The following is a 16,301-nucleotide window of genomic DNA, read 5'->3' as shown; positions in this document are numbered from 1 at the left end:
ACCACATTGATCAAAGTTTGCTTTGAAGCTGTTGTTGTGAATGATAAGTATTCATTTTTACTGATTACTAATTTTAGCCCTGATCATATTTACCAAATAATCATTCATTTTCATAATCCAAAGCCTTTAAAAGTCTGATTTTTTGTTTTCTTATTACATAATGCCACTGTCCTTTTTTAGGAACCACCTCCAGATCTTCTTTAGGGATGAGAAGAGTAAGCACATATATGTGTTTGATAGTAATACTAGTGTAAAGGGAATGAGTTGAGACAACAGCATCATAACAACAACAAGAACATAATGAATGGAATATTTAATCTCTGTAACAACTAAACGGTTGCCCATAAAGTTGGAATAAAATATTTTTTTACCTCTTTCCATGAAATGATTGTGACAATGTGAATTATTTTTGTCAGATAAAGTGTATATCTTCTCAAAACGTTATTAATCAAGCTCTTCCAAACATGTCACAATGAAAATAAAAGCACAATTAACAGAGGATTGTGTCTGAAAAAAAAACATAATTCCAACTTTATGGGCGGCTGTGTATAATGTACCTTGACACTAACAAATTTCTTTAAAATATCTTTTTACTTTTATTCTGTTTTATGCATTTACAATAATGTTGTTTTTACCTCATGAGCGTGTTTTGAGAAGCTTTCTGCACTGGTCATCATGAGAGCGGTTCGCTCCTCCAGCTCACCCAGCCTTTGGCCTCTCTCATCCAGAGCAATGCGGGCCCGTGCCAGCTCACCCACGGCTCCGCTAGCTGCCACCTTCATGCCCTCCATGCCCACCTGCCCAGGGATGTGCTGGGCCAGACTCCGAGAAGCCTTCCCAGCTGCCGCCTCACCAACTGTCAACAACATCAGGTCAAAAGAAAAGTGACGAGAGGAATAGAAATAAGCACATTGTAGGTTTCTATTCCGGAATTTTTTTCTTAGCCATCTGTTAGATGTACAGTTCCCCTTAGATACTGATTTATCACAGTATCTCTCAGTTGCTTTGGTATGCTTTTCTGATCAGAAATTCTCTAAACTATTTATTCAGCCTCCACATAATCTAGTCACTTGGGCACATCATAAAAGCAATTTCTCATTCTTGTGAACAAATTGCAAATGCTTTGGCACATTCATTATGCAAATGATTATGTACAATTGTTTGATGTTTCCTACTATATTAATTGTTATGTCTTGTTGTTTAGAATGTATAATGCTGGTAAATAGTCTTACCACACAAAACATCTAGGTATGAGTTCATTTCATCAGACATTACATGCAAAATGGTTGAACCTGTTGCCATAATCTGTTGAGCATATTTTATATACATTTCAATTAGACCGTTTATGGTAAATCTGTCCTCAATCAATGAATTGCTGTTAGGTAAACCTTGACTTATAAACACAGTAATAAAGGGGGATGTGTGAAGTATTCAATCAACCTGTGATCAACTCTAAAATAGCTAAGGGGTGCATCTTGTGAACCCTTTAATTAGCAAGCATAACTAGTATAGACAGAGCATAACAATGGGGGAACAACAAGAAAAGGAACAGGGACAACAGCTAGGATGAAGTAAGGCTGCATTGCAAATAAATAAATCCTTTGTGATGTGGATGAAAATCTATGGCCTGACAGACAGGAACATCAGAATCAGACTGCACTGTAATTCTACATACACCACTAGTTCTGCCTAAGGGATGTTTCCTATGTCTACATTTGTCCTGTAATTTTGTATTTTATTTTTCCTTTGTGCTATGCTATACTGTAAAACAGTGTTTTCCTCATAAACAGTAATGCTGTAAATGTGAATCATATCCAATCTTGTGCAATCAATCTCCCACATACACTAATGTTGAAATTATATGGCATTCATAAAATGTACAGTCTTATAATTTTCCAAACCCTAGTCATAGTTTACAGCAGAAATCATTTACAGAATACAGTTACACTGACAACATGACTAAGCTTTTTGATCACTTGTTTGTAAACAATGACATTGTGTCATTGTGTCACTTGTAATTGACTTTTTAAAAACATAATTTTGAGAAACAAACTAAGGATTTTGAGCAAGTTACAGGCCCCAAATTGTTTTGATAAAAGCACTTACTGTTTTACAAATGTTAAGCATGATTTGAGAAATGTATCACATTAACTGAGAAAAACTGTTTCCATGTGATATTTTTAGGTTGATTAGTACATACTAGAAGAAAAACCTTCATATGGAGAAAAAGGGAGAAAAGACAAACGCACAAAGCTCCTCTCTGTCAAAGTTATGAGAATTTCCTCCAAAGAAGCCCTTTAGGAAGCCTCTGTTCTGGGCCTCTGGTGTTTCTATCGGTGTAAACAGCTCCCCGAGCATCTCCTGAAATGTATGAAAATGGAAAAGAAAGGACTTAATAAAGAATTAAGAATTTCTTTAACAGTTATTTACAATTTTGCACCAACACTGTGTTACTGATATTTGTTAATCATACATTGGGAATCAGTACTATAATCTGAGTAACAGCTTTTACCTGTAGATGGCACTATGGCAACATGCTGCTACAAGCTCCACTGTTATCATTAGTGAGTGTGCAGTGATGGCTTTAAAGAATAAACACATCTATGAATATGACAATGTCTACATGGCCTCTGTCAGGTCTGGGCTTCACCATGGAAAACAATGGCACCTGTTTATTAACTGCACCAATGCTTTTCATAACTCAGAACCAAATATGTTATGACAAAAATCACCTGTCAAGTAAATTAGAATTATTGGTTTAATGTGCACATCATACGCACATTCATGCATGCATACCTTCCATAAAAAAAAGCTAAATTGTATGTTACATAGAGTGATGGATAACTGTATTGATGTATGTGTAGTCAGACAGAAAGACAGTAAACACACAAACAAACTGCAGTGCTGACCTGTAGGTTGTCACACATCTCCTGGCTGTATGTAATTCTCTGGATCTCTGTCGGGGAGCTGAGATATAATGCTTGCCCCCCGTTGGTGAAGCAAAAGGTTCTTGCAATGCGCATGTCTGTCAGAGGCAGGTAATTGACATCCATCAGCGGTCTTAGACTGGGCAAACTGCAGGCAGAGCAAGAAGAAAAAACACGGAGTGAGACACCATGGAACACCTAATACTAATAAACTGTAATCCACTAAATTTACCAAATTTGTGTGATGTGATTACAAATCATGATTCTATTTTCTGGGTGGTTTCTCACAATTTTTGTCCGTTTTAGGAGAGGTGCTTTTAATCTTATAATGCACCTGTTCCAATTATATATAAAATGTCCTTCAAATGCACAAATCAAACTGTATAATTAGCAGATTCCAGCGACATAGGACAAAGTTACTGCTAATTAACCATCCAACCAAGCAGAAAGGAGTTATTTTTGCATAAACAAGGTAGTTACATGATGCTCAAAATAACACTGCGTGGTAATTAAATTAAATATATGTTCATAGGTGGGACTCACTAACCGCAGATCCTGCTGTGCGCCCAGATGTGTGCTTGACTAACAGAGTCCAGTAAGTGCACAGTGCACCTTATTAAATGCATCAGCACAGGCACTCAGGTAAATTTCATTAATTATCAAGGCCAAAGTTGTGATCTCAATTGTTAAATAATTGGCTTAGACCAAGGCTACACAATTAAATAGATAAACCCCCAAAAAGCTTACAGAGAAAACCTGAAAATCTGTCAGTTTTGATGCTCTCTCTATATTGATTTTACATTTTGATGGTGCCAAAAATAGCTTTGGTGCTACACCTAACCTTATAATCGTATAGGGTAAACACAGTCATGGTAATTTCAGGTATGAATGAGTGCTTTAGGTTATACCTGAGTGTCATGACATGTCCGTTAGCACAGAAGCAGGCCAGGCACACACTGTTGCACACGGATACCACGTCGGCTCGCAGCACGAAGGATGACTCTGTGATGTTATGGACGAAGAGGCAAGATTGCGAGGGCATCAAGAATACTTTGGCCTGCCTCTCAGAGCACACCACAGCCAGATGTCCCTCTCCGCAGGAGTCCTGTGAAGATGAGGGGGAAAAGTGGACCAGCTTGCGCCTCCGCGGTCGGTCGGGGTCCTGGGGGGCGTTGAGGTCCCGCCAAACCTCGAAGGGGCTCTGAATGATCGCTCCCATGCAGTCCAAGAAGCCAAAGCGCAAAACTGAGCCCTTGAGCATCAGCACTGTGCCTGCGAGTGTTTGGGTAGAGTCAACAGATGGAGGCGGGAAAGAATTAAGTCTAAAACTACAGTTTCCAAAGCTACAGCACATTATCATGAGCCAAGATAATCCTTCATGCAAAAACAAAAAAAAGGCAGAAATAAATATTATATCACAGCATTGCAAACACCAAATTCATCATCCATGCTTTTGATCTGACAGACCTTGGGAACATGACGTGCCTGAGGAATAATAAAGAGTCTCCCCATTGTCATCAATCCTATTGTATTGTCTTTGTTTTTAAGATTCCTTTTGAACTCTAATCACAAATGTTTCCATATTAATTAAGGAGTCTAGTGTAAGCTGTTCCGTACTGTTGGATACTAAGTACGTTTTTTACAAACACAGAACTCAGCTGACAGAAAGTACAACATTAGAAACAGTCTTAAGAAGAGGGGAGGGAGAGAATGAAGTTCAACAATACCTGCCTTTCTGTTCAACAAATTTTCCTTGAGACTGAATCTGTGACGTTCTAGTAATAAGCTTGCCTTTTGTGGTCTCAAGAGAAAAACTGCTGCTTCAAAGAGTCTGGATTTTTTGGTCTATTGATGTTCTAACTGCAAGTAAGAGACCTTTTCCTCACACAGCGGGGTTTCTGGACTGGTAATGCATGTTTGAGTGGCTCAGCTTTGTTCAGGGTGCAAACACAATGTGGCTGAAAAATCTTTCCTTGTACTTGAGTACAAAAAAAGTCAATGCATGACCATGCATGGCAAATGCCCATGAAAGTTCTCCATGAAAACAAATTTCCCTCTAAATGAAATACATTTTTTTCCTAGAAATACAGCATGACTAAGACCAGGGGAGGATTGAGCTTTCAAATGCTGCTCACACAGCTTCTGAAAGTGCACGTCAATTCTGGGGAAATTACCTGCTCTTATTTTAAAAGCCTGGCATTGCATCAACATTTCTGATACATCTGAGTGGGTGTTTTGTGTCAAACACACAAGTGGAGTTGAGATGAAAGCTAATGTCTCTGCACTCAAATCAGTGTCCTATGCTTTTGAAGGGAGAATACCCTTTATCATTATTTGCTAGTTCACATCATAATGAAATGCTTTACAAAAGCCTACCTACTGGGCTCCAGCAAAAAAACATAAATGAACCAATACTGTTAATATTGTGTATAAAAATATAAAGAAAAGACATTTGCAAATTGATGAAAAATCAGAAACAGAAATTTCTAGTTTACACCAGTAGTCAGTCAGATATAAAAAAAAATGCAACTGCACACTGGGAGACAATGATGGAGTGGCTTCAGGACAGGTTGCAGATAGTCCTTAAATATCCCCCCGCCAAAGCCCAGACTAAGGGCGCTTTCACGCCTATCTCGTTTGGTCCGGACTTTAGGACTTTTCAGTTTGATCCAAACCTAAATTCCAGGTGTTAAAGGTGCTGCGGACCACGATCCGCACCAAAGGACCAAAGTTTGGTGCAATGGACCAAGGTCCGAACCTTTTGCAGTGTGAAAACAACTTTTTTTTATAGTTCGGACCTTCGTATTAATGACAGGAAGTTTTTTTTACTTTGCCATAACTGGCAGGATTGCGAGCCGTTTTCTCCTCCTCTCCTGTCGAAGTTGATAGTTTTCGCATGATGAGGAGGCTCATCTTGCGAATACCAAGCACTCACACGTATTGCTCATTAAGCTGGTGCTGCTGGTAGCAAAAGACCAGCAAAACTATTACCACAGGTAAAAGGTGGCTCGCTGGATTCATTTTGTGAAAACACGTTAAGGAAGTAACACTGACGTCAGATGCCGGCCGGCCTAACGACGTAGCGTAACCAAAACACAATGAGCTGCGGAAGTACACAGGGAGATGACGTGTCCAGTAGAATTGTCTTGTAAAGTCCGTTATTCCTTTTGCATTGTGAAACCAAAACCAACAGGACCAAATGTTTACAATGTAACAGAACACGGACCTTGGTTCGGACCTTGGTTCGGACTTTCAGGTGTGAAAATCCCCTAAGACCCTAAAAAACGTCTGTGGAAGGACCTGAAGATGGTATTTCACATATGATTTCCAGTAGTGGTGGAAAAAGTGTTCAGATCCCTTACTTAAGTAAAAGTACTAATACTGCACTGTGAAATGACTCAACTACAAGTAAAAGTCCTGCATTCAAAACTTACTGAAGTAAAAGTACAAAAGTACCAGCATTAAAATGTATTTAAAGTATCAAAAGTAAAAGTATTCGTTATGCAGAATGGACCCACTCAGATTGTTTTATATTCCAAATGTTATATCTCTCGCCTGGCCTGGGAACGCCTTGGGGTCCCCCAGGAGGAGCTGGATGTTGTGGCTGGAGAGAGGGGCGCCTGGAATGCCCTGCTTATCCTGCTGACCCCGCGACCTGGCCCCGGATAATGATGGATGGATGGATGTATTATTGGATTTTTTTTTATTATTATTGATGCATTGATGTAAGCAGTATTTTCATTTTCTCAAGGTATATGATTAATTTTATCTTCTTAACATACTGTAATGAGGTTTAATTTCAACAAATGTCCAATCACTTTAAATGTATCATGTTTGTATGTTAAATCTCGACCTGAAAATTATCTAAAGCTGTCAGCTGAATTTGGTGGAGCAAAAAGTACAATATTCACCTCAAAATGTAGTGGAGTAGAAGTATAAAGTTACATAAAATGTAAATACTCAAGTAAAGTACAACTTCATCAAAATTGTACTTAAGTACAGTACTTGAGTAAATGTACTTAGTTACTTTCCACAACTGGTTTCCAGTTACCTTCTGAACCCATGTTTATCACATGTAATCCAAAGTTAATTGAACCATCTGCAAATTACCTTAAAATGACGGGGTCTAACAAATTCAGTCTAGCAATGTTTGCACTCATTACAAGGCTCCATTATAACCCAAATCCCATTGTGTTCCACTGTGCAAACTCCATAGCAAATGGTTAATCATCAGGGAAATGGAGAACATAAAATATAACCCCTTTTTCAAGCACATTCAACATTTAAAATCCACATTAAGCTAATCATCAGGTAGAGAATAAAATCTATAATCACAGCTTTAAACCTACAGGTGATAAGAGAAATCCAATAAAAAGGATGGATTCTGAATTGAAAATGCAATACCACCAAGAGGTTTAAGGCTTGAAAGCAGTGGTGAGTGAATATTTTCAGTTAATGTAAGATTGTATATTATGGTTGTTCCTTTTGAATCATTAAGTTTTTATCTTGATGTTGCTGAAAGTAGTTTTAGATTAATTAATGGGGTTTGGGGGTGTTTCGTGGATATTCTATTAGAACAATTCAGATCTAACACAACATTTCTGTCTCATTTTTAAAGCTGGCCACTATTTCTATTTGTTATGATAATATTTTACTCAAGTATTGCTGAGATCTGGGAACATTGCCACAACAAAGTAACAAGCCAACAGTTTGATAGCAAAACCAAAAGACCAAAAGTGAGCAAACCAGAAATGTTGGTAATATTCCCTGTTTGTGCAGAAAACTGTGTGTACAACCATGGTTAAGGTGATGAAGAGCCTCTGTAAGGTTTGTCACACCTTTGTGATGAAACCCTGTCTCACTTGGACTTACCGCTGGGGCCGATGGTCACCGGTTCCTCCATCCTCTCCTCGTGGTCTGTGGGAATGGACATTGGAATGAGCAGGACCACGCCTAAGCTGGTGCCCACCCACAGACACGGGGTGGGCAGGGCGTCACTCTTGCGCCCGTAGGACTCTCCGAACTGCAGCGTGGTGATAGCTTCCTTTGTGTCCCGGTCGATGCTGGACACGCTGGAACTGCGCGAACGGCTGAAGGAGTTTTCACGACTCTCTGCAGTCGCCAAACACAGAAACACGGCACAGGTGGACAGGACGCAGGAGGAGAGAGATGGAGTGGAGTGATGGCGAGAGGAAGAGAGGGAAAGGTAGAGTTGCAGGAGTTGTAGAAGGGAACAGCAAAATGATGGGAAAAGAAGAGAAGAATGGTGGTATGAGAGGACAAGCCATTAAAAAGAAAAAAAATACATAGTAAGGGAAACAATTGTGATAAGCAGCATGGATGACAAATATAGTAAAGATAACATGGTTTGTCTGCAGATTGTATGCAATGTCAAAAATGCCACTGAAAGGATGTGATACACTGAGAAGCACTGAGAAGTGATAGAAACATATTCTCACACACACACACACACACACACTTCTCTCTTTGTTTTTTGAAAATGCACAGATTTTTACACACTGACGAGATTTTATGTAGCACCCTGGTGACACTCATACTGCATGTATCTACACACACACACACACACACACACACACACACACACACGTCTACAGACAGATACACACACACACACACACACACACACACACGTCTACAGACAGATACACACCCATTTTACAGAAACACACCCAAATGCACACACATACACACACTTGCTGTGGCAAATTCAAAAAAGTCCTTTAACTCTGTTAAAGTGCTACCCATTCACATCCTCCATTGTGTACTTAAAGCCTCCATCATAAAAGTATTTCTGTACTGCTGCATTTCTGAATTATTCAGAGCCAGGCAATGTGCAGTACTGCATGCCCAGCCTAATGTTACACAGAGTGCAGACTTTATGTAACAACAACTACAGATGGGTGCAAAGCCCGGTGTACACATGTCAGGCTAAAATGAAAACAGGCTTGACAGATGTTCAATCTATGCGATTTTCAGGAGCATTTCAAGGCATCATAAAACACAAAATCCGCACAGGCTTGAACAAAACATTCACGATCTAGGTGGGTTGGGGATATACAGTGCTTGCTGCCTGTAAAACATACACTATGCACTGAGATGGCATCACCCCGTGCCTAAACTTCAGGACAAGAGCAAGCACTTCTAGGTGTTGAGACGAAACAGGACGGAAAGACAAACTGACTGACGGACGGACGGACGTGTAATCATCAGCAGGACAGCAGTTGATGGGTTTGTGGCCGAAGCCCCCTTACCTCTCTCACTCCAGCAGTAGGGGGCGCTGGTGTGGTGCTCGTCGTGGGAGTACATAGTGACTCCGTGTAACTGCTGAAGCATTGCCCTCCTGGATGCATAACCTACTCGTCCCCCACAACATGAACCCCATATAACAAACCACACGCCGCCAGGTCCCAAGAAAACACACACAAGCACAGCCGCCCAGCCAAAGAAACAGACATGACGGACAGATGAACAGCCGTACCGGAGAATGACAGAAAGAAAAAGAGAGAAAGATGCAACTGAGTGTGGAGAGATTGCTTCAAATATATACAGAGGCAGAGAAAGAGAGTGCGACTCAAAAAAATACCCGTCTTGTCTATGTTTCTGGTGGCCACACAACCTCTACTCGCATATCCATCTTCTCTTTAAACCTTTTCTTCAGCACCATCTGCTCAGCCAAACACTGCTGGCAGGAATAGCAGTTTTCTATGCTTCTAACATTATGAAATTTCAGATACAGCATCCCCTACATGGAGTCCAGTTCGGGGGGTGAAGAGCTACTGTGAAGCAATGTTGCACGACAACCAAATTTTTGATACTGCTTTCTTTGACACTGCTGTAAGTACCAAACGATAAGAGTGGATTCCAGGTTACATGCTGGTTGGTGGAAGGAGTGAAATACAGAACCAATTAAAAACGAATGGAAATCTCCTGCAGATAAGCCAAAGTTGTCGGAATCTGGCTGTTTTTTTCCCTTGTTTACCACAGTGTTAAAACAGTATCAATACATTTAGATATTTTTAGTTAAAATGATGGTGTCGTGACAACATTGTTGTCAGTGGCGCCGGCAGCCACAAAGACAAAATAGCCTTTCGCTGTGAGTCTGGGCTCGGTTTTGCCGTGTGTCGCTGGGGTGTGTTTACGCTGTGTGACGGAGCCTGTGGGGTGCTGGCTAATGAAAGTCAGGCGCAGCGGTACTCTGACAGGACACAGGGACCCCTGGAGGGCCCTGACAGGGAGTTGGAGGCAGGCGAGGCAGTGTCAGGGAGGTGATAAGGAAAGACAGACAATCTGAAGCGGTGAGACAGACAAAGTGCCAGATTTGTACAGTGGTACATGCACACACACCCACACAAAGTGTATAGAGACATGGACAGACACCTGGAAACAAAGAAAAACTCTATCTACCACCAATGACAGTGTGCAAAGCTTTCAGCCAGGTTTAGCTTTAAAGGGACAGTTCACCCCCTTATCAAAAATACATATTTTTTCCTCTTACCTGTAGTGTTATGTATCAGTCTAGATGGTTCTGGTTCATATATCAGCAACAGAGATTTCTGCCTTCTCATAAATATAATTGAACTAGATGGCCTTATTGTGAGCAGTTCCATGTAGGAATTATACTAAAAGAAAAGATGAAAAGTTTGCTTACAACAAGGTTTGACGATTATCTTGAAGTCAGTTCCATCATATTAGAGAGAAGGCATCTATACAGCCAACATTTCTAACAATTGACAACTTGCACCAAAATGATTTAGACTGCTAAAGAGAACTACAGTTAAGAGCAAAAATATGTATTTTTGATTTTTGTGGTGAACTGTACCTTTAATGCAAATTAACCCATATACAATGATACTGTATCTGATCATTTTCCATGGTTGATTGTTAAATGTGTTCCTAATTGGGAATTTTTATTAAATATTTGACCCAAAATTGTAAGATTTAACAACCAGGATAAGTTAGTTAATTATTGCAATGATCCAACAGGGACATATTTTATTGCAAAGCTATTATATTTCAGCATTTGGTTTTTATCTTGTGGTCAAACATTGGTGTGGATGTGTGTGGGTGTGGTGCTATGGTGCATTAAAATATATTTTATTACTGCTGCTTTTACTTAGAAAATTATATTATATTATATTATGTTTTCACTCTCACTGAGGAAACAACGCAATGCAACAAATCAACTGAAAACACACGTTCTTTATCTTGTGGATTTTCCTTTTCTGACAATTTTATGACCACATCTGCAGGAAAAGTCCAACAGCATCATTCAATCCAGTCTTCAATATTTAATAGGTGTGCTGCCTAAGCAAGATGGGAGTCATGGAAATGTTTACTGTACATCAAGTCTGACTTCCCATGCCATTTCCCTCCTCTGTCTCCTCGCCTGGCATGCAGGCCTCATTAACATTGGCCTCATCTCTCGCACTGCTTGCTGACCTTTAATTATTCCAGTGATCCTGCTGGCTCTTCACTGTGGTAACCCAGTACAACTGATAAACAACAGTGCCAAGGGTAGGCTACAGATAGAGAATATGCAACGGTCTGCTGAGAAAAGCGACTGTTCATGCATAATAAACACACATTAAAGTTGCAGCCGACTGAGGATTTTCTCTGTAATTCAACTGATTTCTTCCTTATCACACGCCTCTCATAAGGTTTATATATCTGACTCATGGTTTAAAACAAAGCATAGTTTACCATTTGACAACAGACATTCTAAAGTGATGGATCTAATGGATCCTACAAGGAGAGAAAGGTGAGCTGCAACGCCAAAATATTAACCCTCCTGTTATGTTCATGTTCAGGAACAGCAATAGTGTTCGTGGGTCAATTTGACCCAGGGCATGTTTATTATCATGTTTTATTAAAAAATGCCTGTTAAAACTTTTTTTTATGTACATTGGAAAGACCTACATATAAAATACAATAGTTTTACATGACATTGAGTTGTTGAAATAGGGTTAGGGTTAGGGTTATTTTTCTTTTATGGAGTGAGTTGATAAATTAACCTCTTCTGTCGGGGTCAGATTGACCATTGAACAGTATCTATGTAATATACACATGCAAATATGTGAAATGAACCATTTTCATTTTATATGTAGATTACAGTTATTAAGCCAAGCAGAAGAAGTTTCATCCTGAAAAAATACTTTTAACTATATTTTTTAAAAACCTTGAAATAGGTCAATTTGACCCACTACATAACAGGAGGGTTAAACTATAAAATACTTCAGTCAGAAGCTGTAGAGTGCTTAAATAAAACAGCAAAAAGAATCTGAGACACAGACAGGTTCATCTGTAAAATATGTTACTCTATCCACAGACAAATCCATCTTCTATAAGTCCTGCTAGTGACAAAAGGCAGGTATGATTTTCATTATACCAAACTACGGAAGTGTCCTCAGAAAACTTCACAGCAACTTGTCTGTTAGATTATGCAATATCATGTGTGCCAATTTTACATTTTGTCCAGATTGGAAAAGATTCATCCAGTGACATCCAAATGAGTGATTAGACAGATTAATCAAAATTAATCCAAACTGTGAATAGACAAAAATACCTTTGGAGCACAGAAGAAAATTTGCAGGGTAAAATAAAATATCATGGACTTGCTGCATTGGGGCTATATAGACGCCAAAATAAGTATGACATCTACAACAGAGAAGATCAGTGTTCATTCTCCACACTACCCCAGAGTCCCTGTCTAACACATACTTTCCTTCTGTACAGAAATGTACTTGCTGCAAAAGACATGGAACCAAGTTGTCATGTGGTGTCAAATTTTGGACACTCTGATGACCACTGTCAATTGATTTAAGCCAGAGCCACATTCTCCAAGTTATTTGAGCGCTATAAGAGCAGGAGGACACTGTCTACTGCTAAGGCACACCAAGGCAAGGTGCTTATCCCTCAGACAGACGATGACATGCTTCTTCAGTGTCAGACTGGAGCCGCAGGGCTTTCTCACTCACTTTTCCTCCTAAAAACCCCCTAAAAACTCTCTGCTAGCTTGCCAATATACAGTGGTAAGTGAAGCACTACAGTCCAGTTTGAAAAAAAGTAAAGCTGTAGACTGTATAAAAGAATTGGATATACTCTCCAGGTGTGAAAAATGAAGCCAATGCAAAAGTAAACCTACATTCTTTTCAATGGCCAGCAGGCGGCGACTCCACTTGTTGCAAAAAGAAGTCAGATTAAGACGGAAGGGAGCGTCCATGATCCCGGCTGGGATCCGCGGGTATTCACAACTATTGTAAATATTGTTTTTGCAAATGTGCACAATGTGCACTTTATTTTCGTTTTGGTTAGTTTAGCTTATAAAAATAAGTGTAATTCTAAAATTAAGTTATTAACACACTAAATATGAATTTCCTTTGGTTTGAAAGGATTTTGTTGATTTAGTGAATTATGGTCCCATTATGAATAAAATAGATGATAAATTGGTGACTTCTTGGTGGCTATGTCCACTTCTACGACCTTCTACGACCAAAACTCACACTACTAAACTTCAATCATTTCAAGAGATACAATGACATGCTAATACAGCCGAGCGCTAGGATTTAGCACATCGTTAATCAGTAAGTAAGTCTGGGGGACTGGCAGGTACATCCATCTCTGCCTACCTGTATGAGAGATTCTTTCTTATGGCTTAAGCTGTAACCTTGCTAGATCCCAATGCAAAGCTTCATGTTGAATCACTCAGGAAGTCAGTTTCATATGGATGTTTTCAGAAGTTGTAGATGCATTAAATCAACTTAGGAGGAAAGAGATTCCTACCATCGTCTGCATCACTTTTGGTTGGTAATGCAGCTGTAGCCCAGGCAGTGACTTTAATAAAACATTCAGCTTATGCTAATGAAAAACTGCTTCCCTCTCAGCTCCAGGTCAGTGTTGTATAATGAGGTCGATGAAGATGGCAGTGTGAATCTAATTGCAGAATTGGTGTAAAAGGGTCAACTGTGACAATAGCACTGCTCCTATCCTGTTTATTACTCAGTAGGGATGCACAATATGGATTTTTTTTTCGGCTGATACTCATAATTAACTGCTTCTCAGCTTCTCACAGACTATATCAATAAGATAAAACACAAGAATTAATCTCTTATGGTTTCAACCCAAACAAATCCAACTGACATCATTATTGTTAACACAATAAAGAATACTCTTCAAATGTTTGTTAATTTTTTCTATTAAAGTACATCAGAAAATGTCACAAACATACCTTTTTTTTTTTATAGAATTTTACCCAAGAATTCAAACTTAATATATGCACCTGTCAAATTAAACATGTCAATGTCTAGTCAGCACGCTGCACTTGATATTCTCTTCTCTGTGATTATTGGTGGATGACCAATTTTAAAGGTACAGAGCACCATTTAATGCATTGAAGTGTGCAGATGATGCACTCGTTAAATCAATGCATGCAATCCGGTTTGATATTATCTGAATAATACATGGTAATATAAATTTCCCATTATTGACAATAATTTATTTACCTGATATATATTGTGCATCCCTAATTTTTTTTTACCATAGATACTTCCTCTAAAGGCTTTAAAATACTAACAAATGGGTGTTGACCTAAAATAACCTTTATAGATTTACAGCACAGGTGATAAGGAGCGTGTTCTCCCAACTACAAAGATGTGCAACCATTGTGGGTTGCTTTTAATCTGGTGTGCGTGCAGGATGGCGACAGTAACTGTGACATTTTGGGAACTGTCACAGTGTTAAGTCTCCTATAGAGAGATTAGCCTGCCCTGACCTGACAGAAACTTTTCTGTTAAACTGACAGAGCCCCGACTAAAAGTAAATACACACTGGACCATGAGTGATTGAACTGCAGCCAGAGCTTTTCAGAAGTGGTTTTCTCCTTCGGGACACATGTTTTTAATGTATGATGCCTCAGCACTAAAGAAAGGAAATGCAGTGCTGGTGGTGCACCAGGTTTATAAGTCAGCAACATAATGTCATTGAAAGCAAAGCCTAAAATCTGATAATGAAGACTTAGACTGAAGTACATGGGCGTTTGCTCATGTATCATATTCTGTTTGACAATCTGTTTTGTCAAGTCAAAGTCAATTTTCACTCTCTATACTTTAAATTAGAGCACTGCAGTGCTTAACAGCTTCCCTGCCTTCAGGGCCAATCATCATGTCTTTCACTTTTTATGGATTATCCTCTTTCTAAACCTGAAGTCTCTTTGGGCAAAGTCTGCCATTTTATTTGCACCACCTTCAGAAAATCGTTCAGCAACGAGAGTCTCTATAAAGACTTAAAGTTCAGCTCACAAAAAAATATAGAGCGATAATTTCCTGTGGCTTTTTCCACTTAAAGAAAATATCTTTTTTGTAGTTCAAGACAGAGAAATAAAACGTCGAACATGGCAAGAGAATGTCAGGAGTGCAGTTTAGATGGAAGAGTGGTGTGTTTCTGTTAGTCTGAATTGGAGGATGTTATTTATTCAAAGCCAATCAATGCCCTGCATTGGTGTCTTGATGTCTGTCCCCTGGCAATGACAGATTAAGTGCAACATTACATACTGTGTTATTAAATGTTGATGTCCAATCCTGATGCAGGCCATTTTCTGTGTCTGTTTTTCTTTTTACTTTGCTTGACTTGTTGTGTACAAGTATAATGGCAAAATATACCCCAAAACAAGCCTGAAACATTAACCATGTTTCTTTGAAATGAGTAAGATGTTTTATCAAGGCCTTCAGAGTGTGTTTTGCGAGATTCAATGACTAACAGGAGAAAATGGAGAAATACAGTTGCTATAAAAGCCCTGAAACACCTGTTGGAGCCGCACACACATAGACACAGAAACATTTATGCGCCCACAAATGCTCACATTCCCTTTCTATCACACACAAAGTCGTATGTACACACACACACACACACACACACACACACACACACATAGGCTTCTGGGTCAATATATTTTTAGATGGTGCAGGTCAATGTCAGGGTGTGATTTAAAGGAGTTCAAAAAGAAGAAAATCACATCTGTCAATGACAACGTCAAAATGTGCACATCATGCTTAAACGGTTGTCTTGTACTTCCAAGTCACCTATTTTATCTGTGTGCATACTGGGGTATTTGAAAAACAAACACATAAATAAACCAACAAAAGTTGATGTTGCGATGATTGCAATATGAAGAAATTGATATATCCACTCACAAACACAAACTAAATAAAGACAGAAATGCTTCCCTCGATCATGAGAAAGTTGGGAGGTGTGGCCACATTACATAAACACTGTGTGTGCTACGGTGCTGATTTAAGAGATGAATAAATCCCGAACGCAAAGAATCTGTTTATGAGAAGAGAAAAAAATATGACAGAAATT

The 16,301-nt window shown here is 39.2% G+C and overlaps 1 protein-coding gene across 9 annotated transcripts in view; it reads right to left on the bottom strand.

Moving 5' to 3' along the window:
• Nucleotides 1-16,301, bottom strand: part of stxbp5l (syntaxin binding protein 5L) — a 177,452-nt gene that overhangs the window by 3,035 nt on the left and 158,116 nt on the right. For 4 of the 9 annotated variants that reach the window (XM_059343455.1, XM_059343457.1, XM_059343459.1 and 1 more), the window contains 6 exons: nt 9,200-9,304; nt 7,800-8,039; nt 3,836-4,199; nt 2,910-3,075; nt 2,250-2,361; nt 636-856 (listed from right to left, as the gene is read on the bottom strand). In XM_059343455.1, the coding sequence (XP_059199438.1) occupies nt 636-856; nt 2,250-2,361; nt 2,910-3,075; nt 3,836-4,199; nt 7,800-8,039; nt 9,200-9,304 (1,208 nt within the window). The remainder of the gene's footprint in view (nt 1-635; nt 857-2,249; nt 2,362-2,909; nt 3,076-3,835; nt 4,200-7,799; nt 8,040-9,199; nt 9,305-16,301) is intronic. The other 5 variants (XM_059343461.1, XM_059343462.1, XM_059343463.1 and 2 more) reach the window with 2 other exon arrangements.

The sequence above is a fragment of the Centropristis striata genome, chromosome 10 (assembly GCF_030273125.1).
Source record: "Centropristis striata isolate RG_2023a ecotype Rhode Island chromosome 10, C.striata_1.0, whole genome shotgun sequence".
Taxonomy (NCBI): domain Eukaryota; kingdom Metazoa; phylum Chordata; class Actinopteri; order Perciformes; family Serranidae; genus Centropristis; species Centropristis striata.
This window is presented reverse-complemented; position numbering and strand designations above follow the sequence as displayed.